The sequence below is a fragment of the Macaca fascicularis genome, chromosome 1 (genome assembly GCF_037993035.2).
Source record: "Macaca fascicularis isolate 582-1 chromosome 1, T2T-MFA8v1.1".
In the NCBI taxonomy this organism is placed as follows: Eukaryota; Metazoa; Chordata; class Mammalia; order Primates; family Cercopithecidae; genus Macaca; species Macaca fascicularis.
In genome coordinates, this window is record NC_088375.1 from 211,466,257 (window position 1) to 211,481,349 (window position 15,093).

The window sequence follows — 15,093 nt, forward strand, 5'->3', positions numbered from 1 at the left end:
GGAGATTTCTTGGGTGGGGACCCACTTGGCTCAGAGAGTGCAGCAAGCCAGAGAGACCCCACCCTGCCATGAGGGCGCAACCCGGTCATTCTGGCTACAGAAGAGCACAGTGGTCTTTCCACGGTTTGAAGCGGGAAGGGTAGGTTCAAGAAGAAAATCCTCCGAAGTAAAAAATACTTGGAATATTTCAGCATCTCTTGTTTTCCATCTTCTCCAGATTTCTCCTATAAAAAAGCCTTTCTGGATTGAGAGTACAAATAATTCCTCTCCTAGCTCCATGGACGAACAGAAGAGGCAATACCAAAATTGCTTCTGGAATCAAGAGCTTACTTTGCAGTTGCTCAACTTAATATACAAAAATCTCTTTCAGCCGGGTGTGGTGGCTCACGCCTGTAATCCCAGCACTATGGGAGGCTGAGGCAGGTGAATCACCTGAGGTCAGGAGTTTGAGACTAGCCTGGCCAACACGGTGAAACCCTGTCTCTACTAAAAAAAATACAAAAAAAAAAAAAAAAAAAAAAGCCAGGCATGGTGGTAGGTGCCTGTAATCCCAGCTACTCGGGAGGCTGAGGCAGGAGAACTGCTTGAACCCAGGAGGCAGCGGTTGCAGTGAGCTGAGATCATGCCACTGTACTCCAGCCTGGGCAATAGTAAGACTGTCTCAAAAAAAAAAAAAAATCTCTTTCGAATAGATAAGAGGAGGCCACTGGTTGGGGTAGCTCATGCCTCTAATCCCAGCACTTTGGGAGGCTGAGGCAGGAGAATCACTTGAGTCCAGAAGTTGGAGACCAGCCTGGGCAATATAGGGATACTCCATCTCTACAAAAAAAAATTTTTTTTAATTGGTTGGGCGAGGTGTCTCACGCCTCCCAACACTTTAGGAGGCCAAGGTGGACGGATCACCTGAGGTCGGGAGTTCGAGACCAGCCTGACCAAAATGGAGAAATCCCGTCTCTGCTAAATATACAAAATTAGCCAGGTGCCAACCAGGTGTGGTGGCACATGCCTGTAATCTCAGCTACTCAGGAGGCTGAGGCAGGAAAGTTGTTTGAACTCTGGAGGTTGCGGTGAGCCAAGATCGAGCCATTTGCACTCCAGCCTGGGCAACAAGAGTGAAACTCCGTCTCAAAAAAAAAAAAAAAAAAATTGGTTGGGCACAGTGCCTCACTCCTGTAATTCCAGCACTCCAGGAGGCCAAGGCAGGTGGATCGCCTGAGGTCAGGAGTTTGAGAACAGCCTGGCCAACATGGTGAAACCCTGTCTCTATGAAAAATAAAAAAATTAGGGCCGGGCGCAGTGGCTCACGCCTGTAATCCCAGCACTTTGGGAGGCTGAGGCGGGCAGATCATGAGGTCAGGAGATCGAGACCATCCTGGCTAACACTGTGAAACCCTGTCTCTACTAAAAATACAAAAAATTAGCCAGGCGTGGTGGCGGGAGCCTGTAGTCCCAGCTACTCAGGAGGTTGAGGCAGGAGAATGGCGTGAACCCAGGAGGCAGAACTTGCAGTGAGCGGCGATCACGCCACTGCACTCCAGCCTGGGCGACAGAGCAAGATTCCATCTAAAAAAAAAAAAAAAAAAAAAAATTGGTTGGGCACAGTGGCTCACGCCTATAATCCCAGCACTGTGGGAGGCCAAGGTAGGTGGATCACCTGAGGTCAGGAGTTTGAGAACAGCCTGGCCAACATGGTGAAACCCCATCTCTACTAAAAATAAAAAAATTAGGGCTGGGCATGGTGGCTCATGCCTGTAATCCCAGCACTTTGGGAGGCCAAGGCAGGGGGATCACGAGGTCAGGAGATCGAAACTATTCAGGCTAACACAGTGAAACCCCGTCTCTACTAAAAATGCAAAAAATTAGCTGGGTGTGGTGGCAGGCGCCTGTAATCCCAGCTACTGGGGAGGCTGAGGCAGGAGAATGGCGTGAACCCAGGAGGCAGAGGTTGCAGTGAGCCGAGATCGCGCCACTGCACTCCAGCCTGGGCGACAGAGTGAGACTCCATCTCAAAAAAAAAAAAAAAAAAAAAAATTAGCCGGGTATGGTGGTGCATGCTACTTGGACGCTGAGGCAGAATCGCTTAAACCCGGGAGGCGTCACTGCACTCCAGCCTGGGCGACAGAGCAAGACTCTGTCTCAAAAATAAATACATAAATAAAAATAAAAATTAGTGAAGCATGGTGGCACACACCTGTAGTGCCAGCTACTCAAGAGAATTGCTTGGGCATGCAGCGAGCTGTAATCTCGCCACTGTACTCCAGCCTGGGCGAGAAGAACAAGAGCAAGACTGTTTCTCTCTCTAAATAAAAGGCAAATTAAAACAGTATATCATTTCTTTTCATCTTCCAGGTTTTCAAGCAATAGAAAAATTGTAACAACCATTGTTGATGAAGACGCAGGAAAATGAGCACTCTCGGTCTCATACTTTGCTGACGGGAGTTTCAAATCACATAATTTATCTGAAGGGTATTTTGGAAATACGAATCTAAAGCCTTAAAATGTGCATCCTTCTGACTCAGTAATTCAACTTGAGATACTTTTCAAAGGAAATATAATTACAGGTATTCTTTCTTGAGCTATTTACAACAGTGGGAGTGTCTCTGGGGTGGGCTGAGACTGCCAGGGTGCTGGGGGCACTCACAGGGTTTGCAGCAGCTGCTATTCAACAACTAGAGCAAAGTATTTGCATAGTTTACCAACCAATACAGCCATACTGCACATAGTCAACGTCATTTTTTGTTTGTTTGTTTGTTTTGTTTTGTTTATGAGACAGAGCCTCGCTCTTGTTATCCAGGCTGGAGTGCAGTGGTACAATCTCAGCTCACTGCAACCTCTGCCTCCCAGGTTCAAGCGATTCTCCTGCCTCAGCCTCCCAAGTAGCTGGGATTACAGGCATGCACCACCACGCCTGGCTAACTTTTATAGTTTTAGTAGAGACAGGGCTTCACCATGTTGGCCGGTCTGGTCTCAAACTCCTGACCTCAAGTGATCTGCCCTCCTCAGCCTTCCAAAGTGGTGGGATTACAGGCGTGAGCCACTGCGCCCAGCCAATGCCAGTTTTTAAAACTAAAAAAAAAATTAAGGGTTGCTCCTGCTTCCTCATAAAATTAGAGGTGGGAGCTGGAATGTGACTTCTTGCCTTTCTAGTTGAGCACAGGTGCTGGGGCTGCGCTCCAGGTGGGCACCTATCTGCAGGAGCAGCAGCAGGACAAGGTCACCAGGGTCCAGCACAGCGACTTTGGACACCGGAGGGCACAGCAAGGAAGAGACCAGAAGCCCTATATCCAGGGCTCACTTCCAGCCAAAATCATGGCGGTCAAGGTGATGAGGATGCCACAGAAGGCACAGAAGAGGAAGGAGGCTCCACTGTCTGAGCTCCAGCTGTACACAGGCACTTGCAATAGGAGAGGGCTGGGACCCTCAGTGGGAGGGTTGCCACCTGAGCCCATTCAGCCCACTCCATGATGCCCTGTAATTTGTGTATATTCTCCCCATTTTCCGATGGGGAAACTGAGACTCGGCGAAGTGAAATGATCAGCAAAGTCACACTGCTGGTAAGTGGGGGGACTGGGATTTCAATACATGTCCCTCATTTTCTTTCTGAGGTCTTTGCCAGTAAGCCACTCCCAGCATATTTGTTGATGGATTGAGACAAGCTGAGTTAACATCTTCACCAGACTTGAGGAAGCAGAGGGATTGGGGGTGTCCTCTGGGGGTCAAGCCATCAGCAAATGAGATTTGAGTCAAGCTGGATCTCATTCAATGCAATGTTCCCCGTGACACGCCACCTCCAGGCCTTTGCTCGGGTTCTTTCCTCTGCCGGCAGCACCCTCCCCTCCTCAGTCCAAATCCTGCTTCACACGCCAATAGATGTCCATATTCACTCCTTCCGACAACCCTTCCAGGTAGGTATGACCACGTTTCCCCATTCCAACAATGGAGAGATTCACTCTGGGAGGGGAAGTAATGTAACTAAGGTCACCCAGTTAAGTTTCAGAGCTGGGATTAAAGCCCAAGTCTGTCTGAGTCCAGAGAACTTCTCACCTTTCACCAGCTCTTAACTTTGTAATTTAATAATCAACAACCTTGTGAAGTAGGTTGTTAGAGGTTAGAGACACTAATAGTAGGTTAGAGACACTATTTTCCCCTTTAACGGATGAGGAAACTGAGGCTTAGAGGAGGCAATTAGAATAGAAGTTAAGTGGTTGGTTTTTGGGTTCAAATTCCTGCTGCAGCACTTATAAGCTGTGTGACCTTGGGCAAGTGACTTCACCTCTTTGAACCTCAGCCTCCCATCTGTAAAACAGGGTGAGTAATAGTACTCACTTCAGGACTTTTCACAATGATTAAATGAGATGAAGGTATCTTCTGCGTTCAATGACCTAACACGTGGAAAACTGTTATCCGGATGGCAGCATTCGCTGCCCGAGTGATGCCTGCCTGAATGGGACGACCTAAAAGTGAATTTCCTCCTCCTTGATAACAGGTTTCATCCACTGGGCTCTCTCTCCAGGTCAGGCAGCTCTAAGATCCCCAGTCAGAGTAGAAACCTGAACCCAGGGGAGAGAGAGGCCGAGGCGGCCTCTGCAGAAAGTGGTACGTTGGTTTGGGAGGAATGTGTCGCATGAGGATTCTTTGCCTGAGTCTCTGGACAGGTCTCACCGGGGGTGTTGGCTGAAGGTTGCTGCTGTAGGTTGTTGCTATGTCTTCCTCGTGGTCAAGTACGCCCCACACATGGACACGAGCCTGACCATGGCCATGAAGTTGGGGAGTAGGTGACTGTGAGGAAGACATGCATGAGGCATGTCAAGCTGAATGGGAGGAAGCAGAAGCCCAGAACTGGGGTCATTTTCCAGGACCTCATCCCACCCCAGGCCTCCAGAGGCTCTGCTGTCAGAGCCGTTTTCAAGATTTAAAAAACTAGGGCACATGCTTGGATTGTCCCATGTTACCAGCTAATGAGGAGCAGAGCCTGGAGTCACACTAGGCTTTTCTGACCTCCAAGTTCTCCTTCCCGTTACACTGGGGGAAGTCCCTCACTTAACACAACGTCACGGCTTGTGCCATGTGTCTCCTGGTGGGGACCCAGGAACCTCCCCTGCAGCATCCTAGCACCTGGCCCAGGGCCTGGCCCTAATTGGAAGCACAATGAATGTTTGTTGACTGAATAAATGAATGACACGTTCCAAGCAGAGCCAGTTGCAAGTTCTCCTTGGAAAGGAGGTGGATGAAAAGTGAACCCACAGAGGCTGTTGAGGTCTCTTCCTGCACCCTCAGCCCTGCTCCTCTACCCACAGTCTGGCCTCCAACTCTGTTCCTCAGCCCCCAGCTTCCCAGAGGGGCTTTGGATCTCACAGTCTGCCCCTGGCATCCTTCTCAAAGGTCAAGGACACCAGGGATGAGAGGCCCCCAGACCTGTAGATACTCAGGACAAAGGGTTGAGCAGAATAAGGTCCCTGTTCTCAGGAAGCTCCTGAACTATTGGGCAAGAGAGGCCCAAAACATGTAGTGACACAAATGACAAGAATTCCCTACAAGGGATGGAGCATGGAGGAGCTGTGGGGGCAGGGAGGAGGAGCCCTCCATGGACTGTGCATGGGTGGGGAGGTCAGGAAAGCTTCATTTCTAAGCTGGGGACTAAGAGCCGAGCTGGAGTTGGCCAGATAAGTAGGTAAGAAAGGGGTAGAGGAAGAATATGTTGGAAGATCCAGAGGAAGGAGATCTTGTAGAACACCCAGAGACAGGAAAGAAGGTCTGGCAAGGGCTGGAGAGGTGGGGTCTCTAACACACAGCCATGGAGATCATGTCCAGATCTCAGACGGCGGGGAGCTGCCTTTGTCTGCTCCGGATGCCACAAAAAAATACCACAGACTTGGTAACTAAATAATAGACATTGATGTCTCACTCTTCTGGAGGCCAGAAGTCCAAGATCAAGGTGCCAGCAGATTCAGCTTCCGGTGAGGGCTCTCTTCCTGGTTTGTAGACAGCTGCCTTCTCACTGTGTCCTCACATGGCCTTTTCTTTGTGTGTGTGCTCACAGGGTGGAAGAGGAGAGTGAGCTCTGCAGTGTCTCCTCTTATAAGGACACGAATCCCAGGGGATCAGGGTCCCACTCTTATGACTTCATTTAACCTTAATTACTTCCTAAAGACCCTTTTCCCAAACACAGTTGCAATGGGACTTAAAGCTGCAACATGTCATTCTGGGAGGACAAAATTCAATCCACAGCAGGGGCCATGGAAGGTGCTAGGGTCAGATGGGCCTTTGGGGTGCTCTCTCTGGCCTCAGAGGGGAGGATGGGCCGGAGCAGGCAGGACTGGAAGCTGTTTGAATGGCTGCTGTAGTCCAGAGGTGAGACGTGCCACTGGACCAGAGGCAAGGCATTTGGGAGGGAGTAGGGGGAGCTGCTCAATAAGCTTGGATCTGCAGGACTCAATGTGAAAGGAGGGCTGAGGGAGGGGGAGAGGTCAAGGATGACTGCCAGATTCCTAGCTTGAGTAACAGGGGGATGCAGGGACAGTTCCATGGGCATGTGACCTGCATGGTCTCAACACACCAAAGGGCCCAGCGTTTGTTTAATGTTCTGCTGTTGCTGTCTTGAATTATTAACAATTTTTTAATTGTTTAACAAGAGGCCCTGCATTTTGATTTTGCACTGGGCCCCACAAATTCTTGAGCCAGTCTGCGTGGATGGGGGTCTGTGAACCTCTGTCCTTCTCCACAGATCACTGGACTGGAGCAGGGAGGGAGCTGGCCTCTCTGTGACCTCTCTCTCTTGAGATGGTTACTTGATACCAGGCTTATTTCTGCCAAAACCAAAACAAGGACAACAACGAAAAAAAACCCTCCTAATTAACACCCTCAGCACCACTAGCAGTTAAGGGCAAGGGCTTTAGAGTCTCTGAGAAGAGAGCAAATCAGGTGCTGAATTTATTGCCTTCGGGAATTTTTAAGACTCCGTTGCCTTATCTAAGGGGGCACCGTGTACTTTATTGATGAGCTCAGTACACTTCTGAGAATAGAAGGGGAAAGTGGGAATAAAATACTCACTATGCTGGGACAATAGGTGCCAATCGGGTCTGTCCCATCCAAATTGGGACACATAATCCCCTACTTCTCTGTAAAATGGGATTCAGTAGAACCATGCACAGAAAGCAGGGGGCCCAAAGTAAGTGCTCAGTAAGCAGCACCTATCATTATTTCTTTTATTTTAATTTGTATTTTTTTGAGATGGAGTCTCACTCTGTTGCCCAGGCTGGAGTGCAGTGGCACGATCTCGGCTCACTGCAACCTCTGCCTCCTGGGTTCGAGCAATTCTCCTGCCTCAGCCTCCTGAGTAGCTGGGACTACAGGCACGTGCCACCACACTCGACTAATTTTTTGTGGTTTTTTGTAGAGACGGGGTTTCACCATGTTGCCCAGGCTGATCTCCAACTCCTGACCTCAGGTGATCCACCAGCCTTGGCCTCCCAAAGTGCTGGGATTACAGGCATGAGCCACCACGCCGGGACTTCTTTTTATTTATTTATTTATTTATTTATTTATTTATTTTTTGAGATAGAGTCTTGCTCTGTCACCTACGCTGGAGTGCAGTGGCGTGATCTCTGCTCACTGCAACTTCAGCTTCCCAGGTTCAAGAGATTCTCTTGCATCAACCTCCTAAGTAGCTGGGCACAGGCACATGCCACCACATCGGGCTAATTTCCGTGTTTTTAATAGAGATGAGGTTTCATCATGTTGGCCAAGCTGGTCTTGAACTCCTGACCTCAAGTGATCCACCTGCCTCGGCCTCCCAAAGTGCTGGGATTACAGGCATTAGCCACCACGCCTGGCCACCTTATCATTATTTATTTATTTATTGGACGGAGTTTTGCTCATTGTCCAGGCTGGAGTGCAATGGCATGATCTCGGCTCACTGCAACATCTGCCTCCCAGATTCAAGTGATTCTCCTGCCTCAGCCTCCCGAGTAGCTGGGATTACAGGCATGCGCCACCACACCTGGCTAATTTTTGTATTTTCAGTAGAGATAGGGCTTCACTGGCCAGGCTGGTCTTGAACTCCTGACCTCAAGTGATCCACCTGCCTTGGCCTCCTGAAGTGCTGGGATTACAGGCATGAGCCACCATGCCCGGCCATCCTATCATTATTTCTACACTCTGCAGTCACTCTCAACTGGTGTCTAAATGTCATTCACTTGTCAATCAGTTACTCACTACCCACCATGTATCAGGCACACAGCACTGGTGCTCCTGATGTGAAGATGTACTGATAATTCATCTATTCAGCCCACATTTTGTGAGCAGCTCATATCTGCCAGGCTGGGTTCTGAGGCTAGGCTCGTTCTGGGGATCCAAAGATGAGTGACACCACGTGTCCTCCTGGGGCTTGAAATCTTGTAGGGTATGGTGAGCGGAAGCGTGTCTCCCAAAAATGCATGTCCACCTAGAACTTCAGAATATGACCTTACTTGAAAACAGGGTCTTTGCAGATGTAATTAAGATAAGGATCAAAATAAAATCATGCTGGATTAGGGTGGGCCCGAAATCCAATGCGAGTATCTTGATAAGAGACAAAAGAGTACACAGATTCACAGAGGAAAAGGCCTTGTGAAGACAGAAGCAGAGACTGGAGGGCAGGGGCACTCCACAAAATGCCAAGGATTTTGCCAGCAGCCACCAAAAGTTAGAAATGCATGGAATGGATCCTCCTTTAGGCCCTCCATCACCCAGGCTGGAGTACAATGGTGTGATCTCAGCACATTGCAACCTCCACCTCCCGGACTCAAGCAATCCTCCTGCCTCAGCCCCTCAAGTAGTTGGGACTACAGGCTGGCTATTTTTTGTATTTTTTTTTTATAGAGATGGTGTTTCACCATGTTGCCCAGGCTGGTCTCAAACTCCTGGGCTCAAGCAATCCTCCCACCTCAGCCTCCCAAAGTGCCGGGATTACAGGTACAAGCCACTGTGCCCAGCCCACCTTGATTTCAGACTTCTGGCAGAACCATGAGAGAATAAGTTTCTGTTGCTTTCAGCTACCAAGGCTGTAGCAATTTGTTACAGCAGCCCTAAGAAAATAATCCATTGAGGACACAGATGACACCCACATTGATAACTAAATGAATGATTATCCGATAGCTACCTCCAGGGAGAGGTAGTGATGAGGAGGCGTCACAAGGAGGCTTCTGGGGAGCTGGTTATGTTCACTTCTTGACCTAGGGGCAGGTTATGCAGATGGGTTCATTTTGTGAAGGTGTATTGAGCTGTACACAGGATTTGTGTGTTTTTGTGTTTGTTATACTTCAGGAAAAACTTAAAAAGATAAATTGCACAGGCCAGGTCCTAGCACTTTGGGAGGCTGAGGCAGGAGGATCACCTGAAGTCAGGAGTTCGAGATCAGCCTGGCCAACGTGGTGAAACCCCGTCTCTACTAAAAATACAAAAATTAGCCAGGCATGGTGGTGCACACCTACCCCAGCTACTCAGAGCCTGAGACAGGAGAACTGCTTGAACCCAGGAGGTGAAAGTTGCGGTGAGCCAAGATCATGCCACTGCACTCCAGCCTGGGCGACTGAGTGAGACTCCATCCCCCAAAAATAATAAAACAAAATAAAATTTAAAAAGATAAATTGCATAGGTAGATGTATAATTATAGATTGTGTTAAGTGCTTTGAAACAAAACTCATAGGTTATAGGAGACAGTATTTTTTAATCAGCTAGGACTGCTATAACAAAATACCACAAACTGGGTGGCTTAAACAACATACATTTATTTCTTACAGTTGTGGAGGCTGGGAAGTCCAAGATTAAGGTGCCAGCAGATTCCTGGTGAGGGCTCTCTCCCTGGGCTTGCAGACAGCCACCTTCTTGCTGGGTCCTCACATGGTGGAAAGAGAGTGATCTGTTCTCTTCTTCTTACAAAGCCACCCTTCTCTGTTTATAGTTTTATAACATTGGTAATCAGTGATGGTAGCCATCTGTCATTTATTGAACACCTATGTTCCCGAAACTTTACTATGAAATAGGTACTATTGTTGTCCCTCATTCCAGACGAGGAGGCTGGGGCTCACTTGCCTGTTTCTGGTAGATGGAGACTCTGTCTCATACCCTCTGACCCCACTGTCACTGTCTCTGAGCCAGCCATGCCTCAGGATCAGGCCTGGGCTGCAGGTGGAGGGCATTGGGGAGCTTTCTATTTCCCTTACTACTGGTCCCAGTGATGTGGAGGATGACAGCCTGGAGGGAGGTGTCTGGGGCAGCATCTGGCCAGGCGCCTGGTGGGGCGGTTTGCGCAACTGCCTGGAATGAGCTGCTTAGCCTCCCCACTTTCCTGAGAACCCAGGGCAAGGGGGGTGTCTGGGAGGGAGGAGGACAAAGAGACCCAGTCACCTGGGTCACCACCTGGAGTGGCAGTTGGGGAGGAAGTAGGACATGCTGGCTGCCTTCTCCAGCCCTGGTCTCTTTCCTTCCCATCCCCTGGGCCTGACTTCAGTGCCCACCTCTAGGAGGGAGAGTCAGAGAACCAGACTCACCTGCCTCTGAGCAACTGTGGAGGCAATAGCCAGGTCTTAACGGCCTCTCCGGGGTCAGCTGAGGCCTGCCATGGGCACCTCCCCTCACAGCTGGACTGCTGTTCAGAATGTTGCAGCTGCAAGACATTGGAGAAGCAAGGAGGCTGAGCAAGGAGCTGGTGCCAGGGGAGATCAGGGAGGAAGGGAATCAGGGCACCTTCTGGTCTCCCCAGTTCCTGAAAATCTATTGTCAGGCTCTTCTTCTCCAAACTGCGTTTAAGAGAAGCCAGCCCCCTACCACAGGCTGTGCACTGCTCTGAACAACTCCAGGAGGTACCATCACATAGGTAACCACTCGTGGTTTTGTGGTTCTCTGCTGCCACCCATGCCAGCCCTGCTTGGGTCCCATCCCCTCATCCCCTCACTCACAAACCTGGTTTACCCAGCCCGACACCCAAACCCATGCTTCACTGATTCATTCTTTCCTTTAATATGTGTTTGTTAAGTGCCAGAACCATCCACAGGGCTTTAAGTTCTAGAGACACAGTAGGGTCAAGGCAGTCACCTCAGCTTTTGCAGTCTGGTGGGAAGCTTGGAGAGAAGAATATTAAGCAGACACAATGAAAGCTGGCTTGAACAATTAACCCCCTTGGGAATTCACCAGCAGTCTCCGTTCTCTCAATAAAACCCACAGCCTGGAACTCAGGAGACAACGAATTTTCAGAGCCAGGGTTTCCCTCTGCAACCTGCCCCTGCACATCTGGTTTTATCTAAAGTCCTGGCATGTGCCTACTACCAGCTCCAACTGGGTCAGAACACAGGGCTTCTACCGGGCAAATACAAATATTTAACCACTTACACTTATGATGGGTCCTTGGCAGGAGAAGCATTGCAAGCGTGTAACATGGGAATTCGACCCCATTTTAGCAATCCAGGAGGGCTCCCCAGGAGAGGTGACTTTTAAGATGTGCTCGGAAGGATGCCTCAAAGTTGACCCAGACTTCCTGGGGGAGAGAAGAAGCCTTCCTGGCCCCTCAACAACACAGATTGCTCAGCCACAGTCAGACAACCCATGCCACCAGGGTGTCACCAAGATTTGACAACTGAGACTCTCAGACACTCTCCCTCCCTGGCACACATACACACTCATACACACGATGGCAGCCATGGGACGGCCCCGCAGCCGGATGCCTTTGTTCCCCACTTCCAGCCTGATGGCCGCCCCAATAGTCAGTCCTTTGCTCCTTCACTCTGCTTCCCATCAGTCCCCTCCTTCTGGGAGTCACAACTCCCTGGGTTGTGACTCTGACTTCATATTCACTGGCCATGTGACCCTGGGCACATCACTCAAGCTCCCAGATACTGCTCCTCCACTGTCAATGAGGGTCATGATCCTCCCCGCCTCTCAGCACCACAGAGAAAGTTAAGGCTCCTAATTCCCAAAAAGCACCTTTGCAGCACTTGTCCCTTCACAGTGGCAGCTCTGCTTAGCACAGTTGCTGTCACAGTCATTCGCTGTGGCCTTGCTCTGGCCCCACCCCCATGCCCCTCCTTCTCTCAGCCTACTGTCCCTGCACTTCTGCCTGGGCCTCCTGTCTCTCTCCTCTCCCTGGTTGCGGAGTCTGAGACCCAGAATTCCTGAAGGGCTGGGGACAGGGAAGGGGCAGCCAGCTCCCAAACAGAAATGTCACCTGCTTGGAGTCCCCAGTGGAGGGTTGGGGTGGAAGCTTTCTGCTCAGCCTTGAAAACCCTGCCCTAACTCCCCACAGAGCCTGATACAGGCTCAAACCTGCATCAGGTCAAACCCTACCCCAGAGACAGAGCTGGGTAGGTCAGGCCGCTACCTGAACCTGTGTCGCCATCTACAAGCCAGCCAGGGAGGGGACTGGCCTCGCCCCCTCAGGGGGTGCAGATGCTCTGGGACCTAAGTCCACACTGAGGACAGCGGGAGGTGGAGAGCACCTCACGGAGTGGGGTTTGAATCCCGGGGCCTCCTCTACTCCTCTGGATCATCTTTGAGAAGTTGTCTCTCCTCGCCAAGCCTTGGCCTCCTCATTGGTAAGATAAGGCTGGACAATTCCTGCCTACCACCCACTCAGGGTTGTTGGGAGAAACAGAATTGAGAAGAGGGCGGAAGGGAATCCTGTCAAGCCTGGGAACCAACGCCTTTCCGTCGCCGGTTGAGCTCTACCTTTTGACCAGCAGATGGCGCCATAGAAGCGCCAGTGTCTCAGCTCCAGGCCCGGGACGTTTGTTAAACGCGGCGAAACTGTTACCCAAGATCCCAAACTCTGGAGGGATGGATCTCAGATTCTACACCCTCAAACCGCGCGTGGTGGCTCATGCCTGTAATCCCAGCACTTTGGGAAGCCGAGGTGGGTGGATCACGAGGTCAGGAGTTCGAGACCAGCCTGGCCAACATGGTGAAACCCAGTCTCTACTAAAATTACAAAAATTAGCCCGGCATGGTGGCGGGCACCTGTAATCTCAGCTACTCAGGAGACTGAGACGCGAGAATCGCTTGAACCCGGGAAGCAGAGGTTGCAGTGAACCGAGATTGTGCCATTGCACTCCAGCCTGGGCAACAATGCGAGACTCCATATCAAAAAAAAAAAAAAATTACACCTTTTTAATAGCAATGTGACTGGGTAAACTGCTTAACCTCTCTGAACCTCAGTTTCCTCATCTGGCATCCCTTCTTCTGGGGTTGTTGGAGGATTGATTTGCTCCAAGATGCAGACTGCAGCGTCAGTGCTCAGTGACATGACTGGTACAACCCACTAAAGAGCGAGGCTGCAGCTCCATCTTCCATCCCTGCTAAGAGCCCCTGGCTTCAGCCACACCCCATGCCCACTCCAGCCAGGTCCCCAGGTTTCACTCACGCCCTCTGCCCTCTGACTGGAATGTTTTCTCCCTCCTTGTTTCACGATTTCCTAGGAACTTTGAGACTTCTTGGGTTTTTCCTAATTGTATTTTTAAAACTTCATCCAGGTATTATTTATAGATCATACAATTCACTCACTTTAAGGGTACAAGTCAACGATTTTCAGTAAGTTTATCAAGTTGTGCTCAAGATTTGATTTTCAAAATCCTGCATCTCAAATTCTACCTCTTTTCTGAGTCCCAGACCATGTGTTCAGCTGCCCCTTGGCTGTTGTCCCTTGGCTGTCCCCTGCCCCGCCAACTCGGTACATCCCCAGCCAGATCCATAACTGTCCTCCCTTCTTTTCTCCTCTCCCAGGTTTCCCATATCCCTTCTTGGCCAGCAATCCCATCCTTCTTCTCTACGATCTTAGCACTTTGTTCGAGACCTGGCACATAGTAGGTGCTCAACAAAGGTTTGCTAAGTGGGCTAGGCACATGGCTTACACCTGTAATCTCAACACTTTGGGAGGCTGAGGCAGGCAGATCACTTGAGGTCAGGTGTTCGAGACCAGCCTGGCCAACATGGTGAAACTCCATCTCTACTAAAAAATATAAAAATTGGCCAGGCGTGGTGGCTCACGCCTGTAATCCCAGCACTTTGGGAGGCCGAGGCGGGCAGATCACGAGGTCAAGAGATTGAGACCATTCTGGCCAAAAGGGTGAAACCCCATCTCTACTAAAAGTACAAAAATTAGCTGGGCATGGTGGCACTCACCTGTAGTCCCAGCTACTTGGGAGGCTGAGGCAAGAGAATTGCTTGAACCCAGGAGGTGGAGGTTGTAGTGAGCTGAGATCGCGCCACTGCACTCCAGCCTGGCGACAGAGCAAGAACTCCATCTCAAAGAAAAAAAAAATACAAAATTAGCTGGGCATGGTGGTGCGCGCCTGTCATCCCAGCTACTTGGGAGGCTGAAGCAGGAGAATCGCTTGAACCCAGGAGGTGGAGGTTGCAGTGAGCCGAGATGGAGCCACTGCTCTCCAGCCTGGGCGACAGAGCAAGACTCTGTCTCAAAAAAAAAAAAAAAGTTTGCTGAGTCAGTGAATAAAAGCAATGTGACCCTTTACCCACGTTTGATTGTTCACCCCTCACCTCCCACCACCCAGTCACCTGTTAGATCTTCCTTGGAACTGTCTGCCTGGTGTTCACCCTTCCCAGAGCCCTGCTGCCCTGGCCTCATACCCACGCCCTGCTTCACTGTCTCTCCTCTGTTGTTTTTTACTTCCTCTCTGCCCCATCCCAGAGTGACTTCTCAGAAAAGCACACGTGATCCCACCACCTTCTCCCTAAGAATGTGCTACCCACTCATCTGCAATGATGTCAACACCCCCAAATCTAACACCAGCAGCCGCCCGGGATTTGGTCCCAGCCCATCTCTTAGCCTCAGACTCAACCCTCTCCTTCCCCTCTCCAACTCTCTCAGGTTCTAATCATCCCAAACCACAAGAGCCATGATTAAAAGGCAGGATAGGGTCAGGCTTCCTGGAGTCCACATCTCAGTGGCAGCGCCTCTCTGAGCCTCAGCTTCCTCGTCTGTAAAATGAGAGTGATAATACCACTGACCTTGTAGAGTTGTTGGGAGGATTAAACGAGGTGATGAAGGTAAAGCACTTAGAAAGGGCTTGGTACACGGTCCATACTCAATGTTAGTTTCATTTCACT

The 15,093-nt window shown here is 50.2% G+C and overlaps 1 protein-coding gene and 1 long non-coding RNA gene across 2 annotated transcripts; both read right to left on the reverse strand.

Moving 5' to 3' along the window:
- Positions 1–9,746: 9,746 nt before the first annotated feature.
- LOC135964882 (myelodysplastic syndrome 2 translocation-associated protein-like) lies at positions 9,747–11,191 on the reverse strand (the record flags this gene model as incomplete). The annotated part of the gene is given in 4 exon segments (XM_065519982.2): positions 9,747–9,930; positions 10,530–10,645; positions 11,074–11,146; positions 11,149–11,191. Coding segments are annotated over 4 exon segments (396 nt in total), but the record flags the coding sequence as incomplete, so codon positions are not given.
- A 205-nt stretch (positions 11,192–11,396) lies between these two features.
- LOC141408643 (uncharacterized) lies at positions 11,397–15,093 on the reverse strand. The gene is made up of 3 exons (XR_012424608.1): positions 14,995–15,093; positions 14,149–14,270; positions 11,397–11,512 (listed from the first exon to the last, which is right to left on the reverse strand). It is a non-coding gene; the product is annotated as an uncharacterized lncRNA (long non-coding RNA).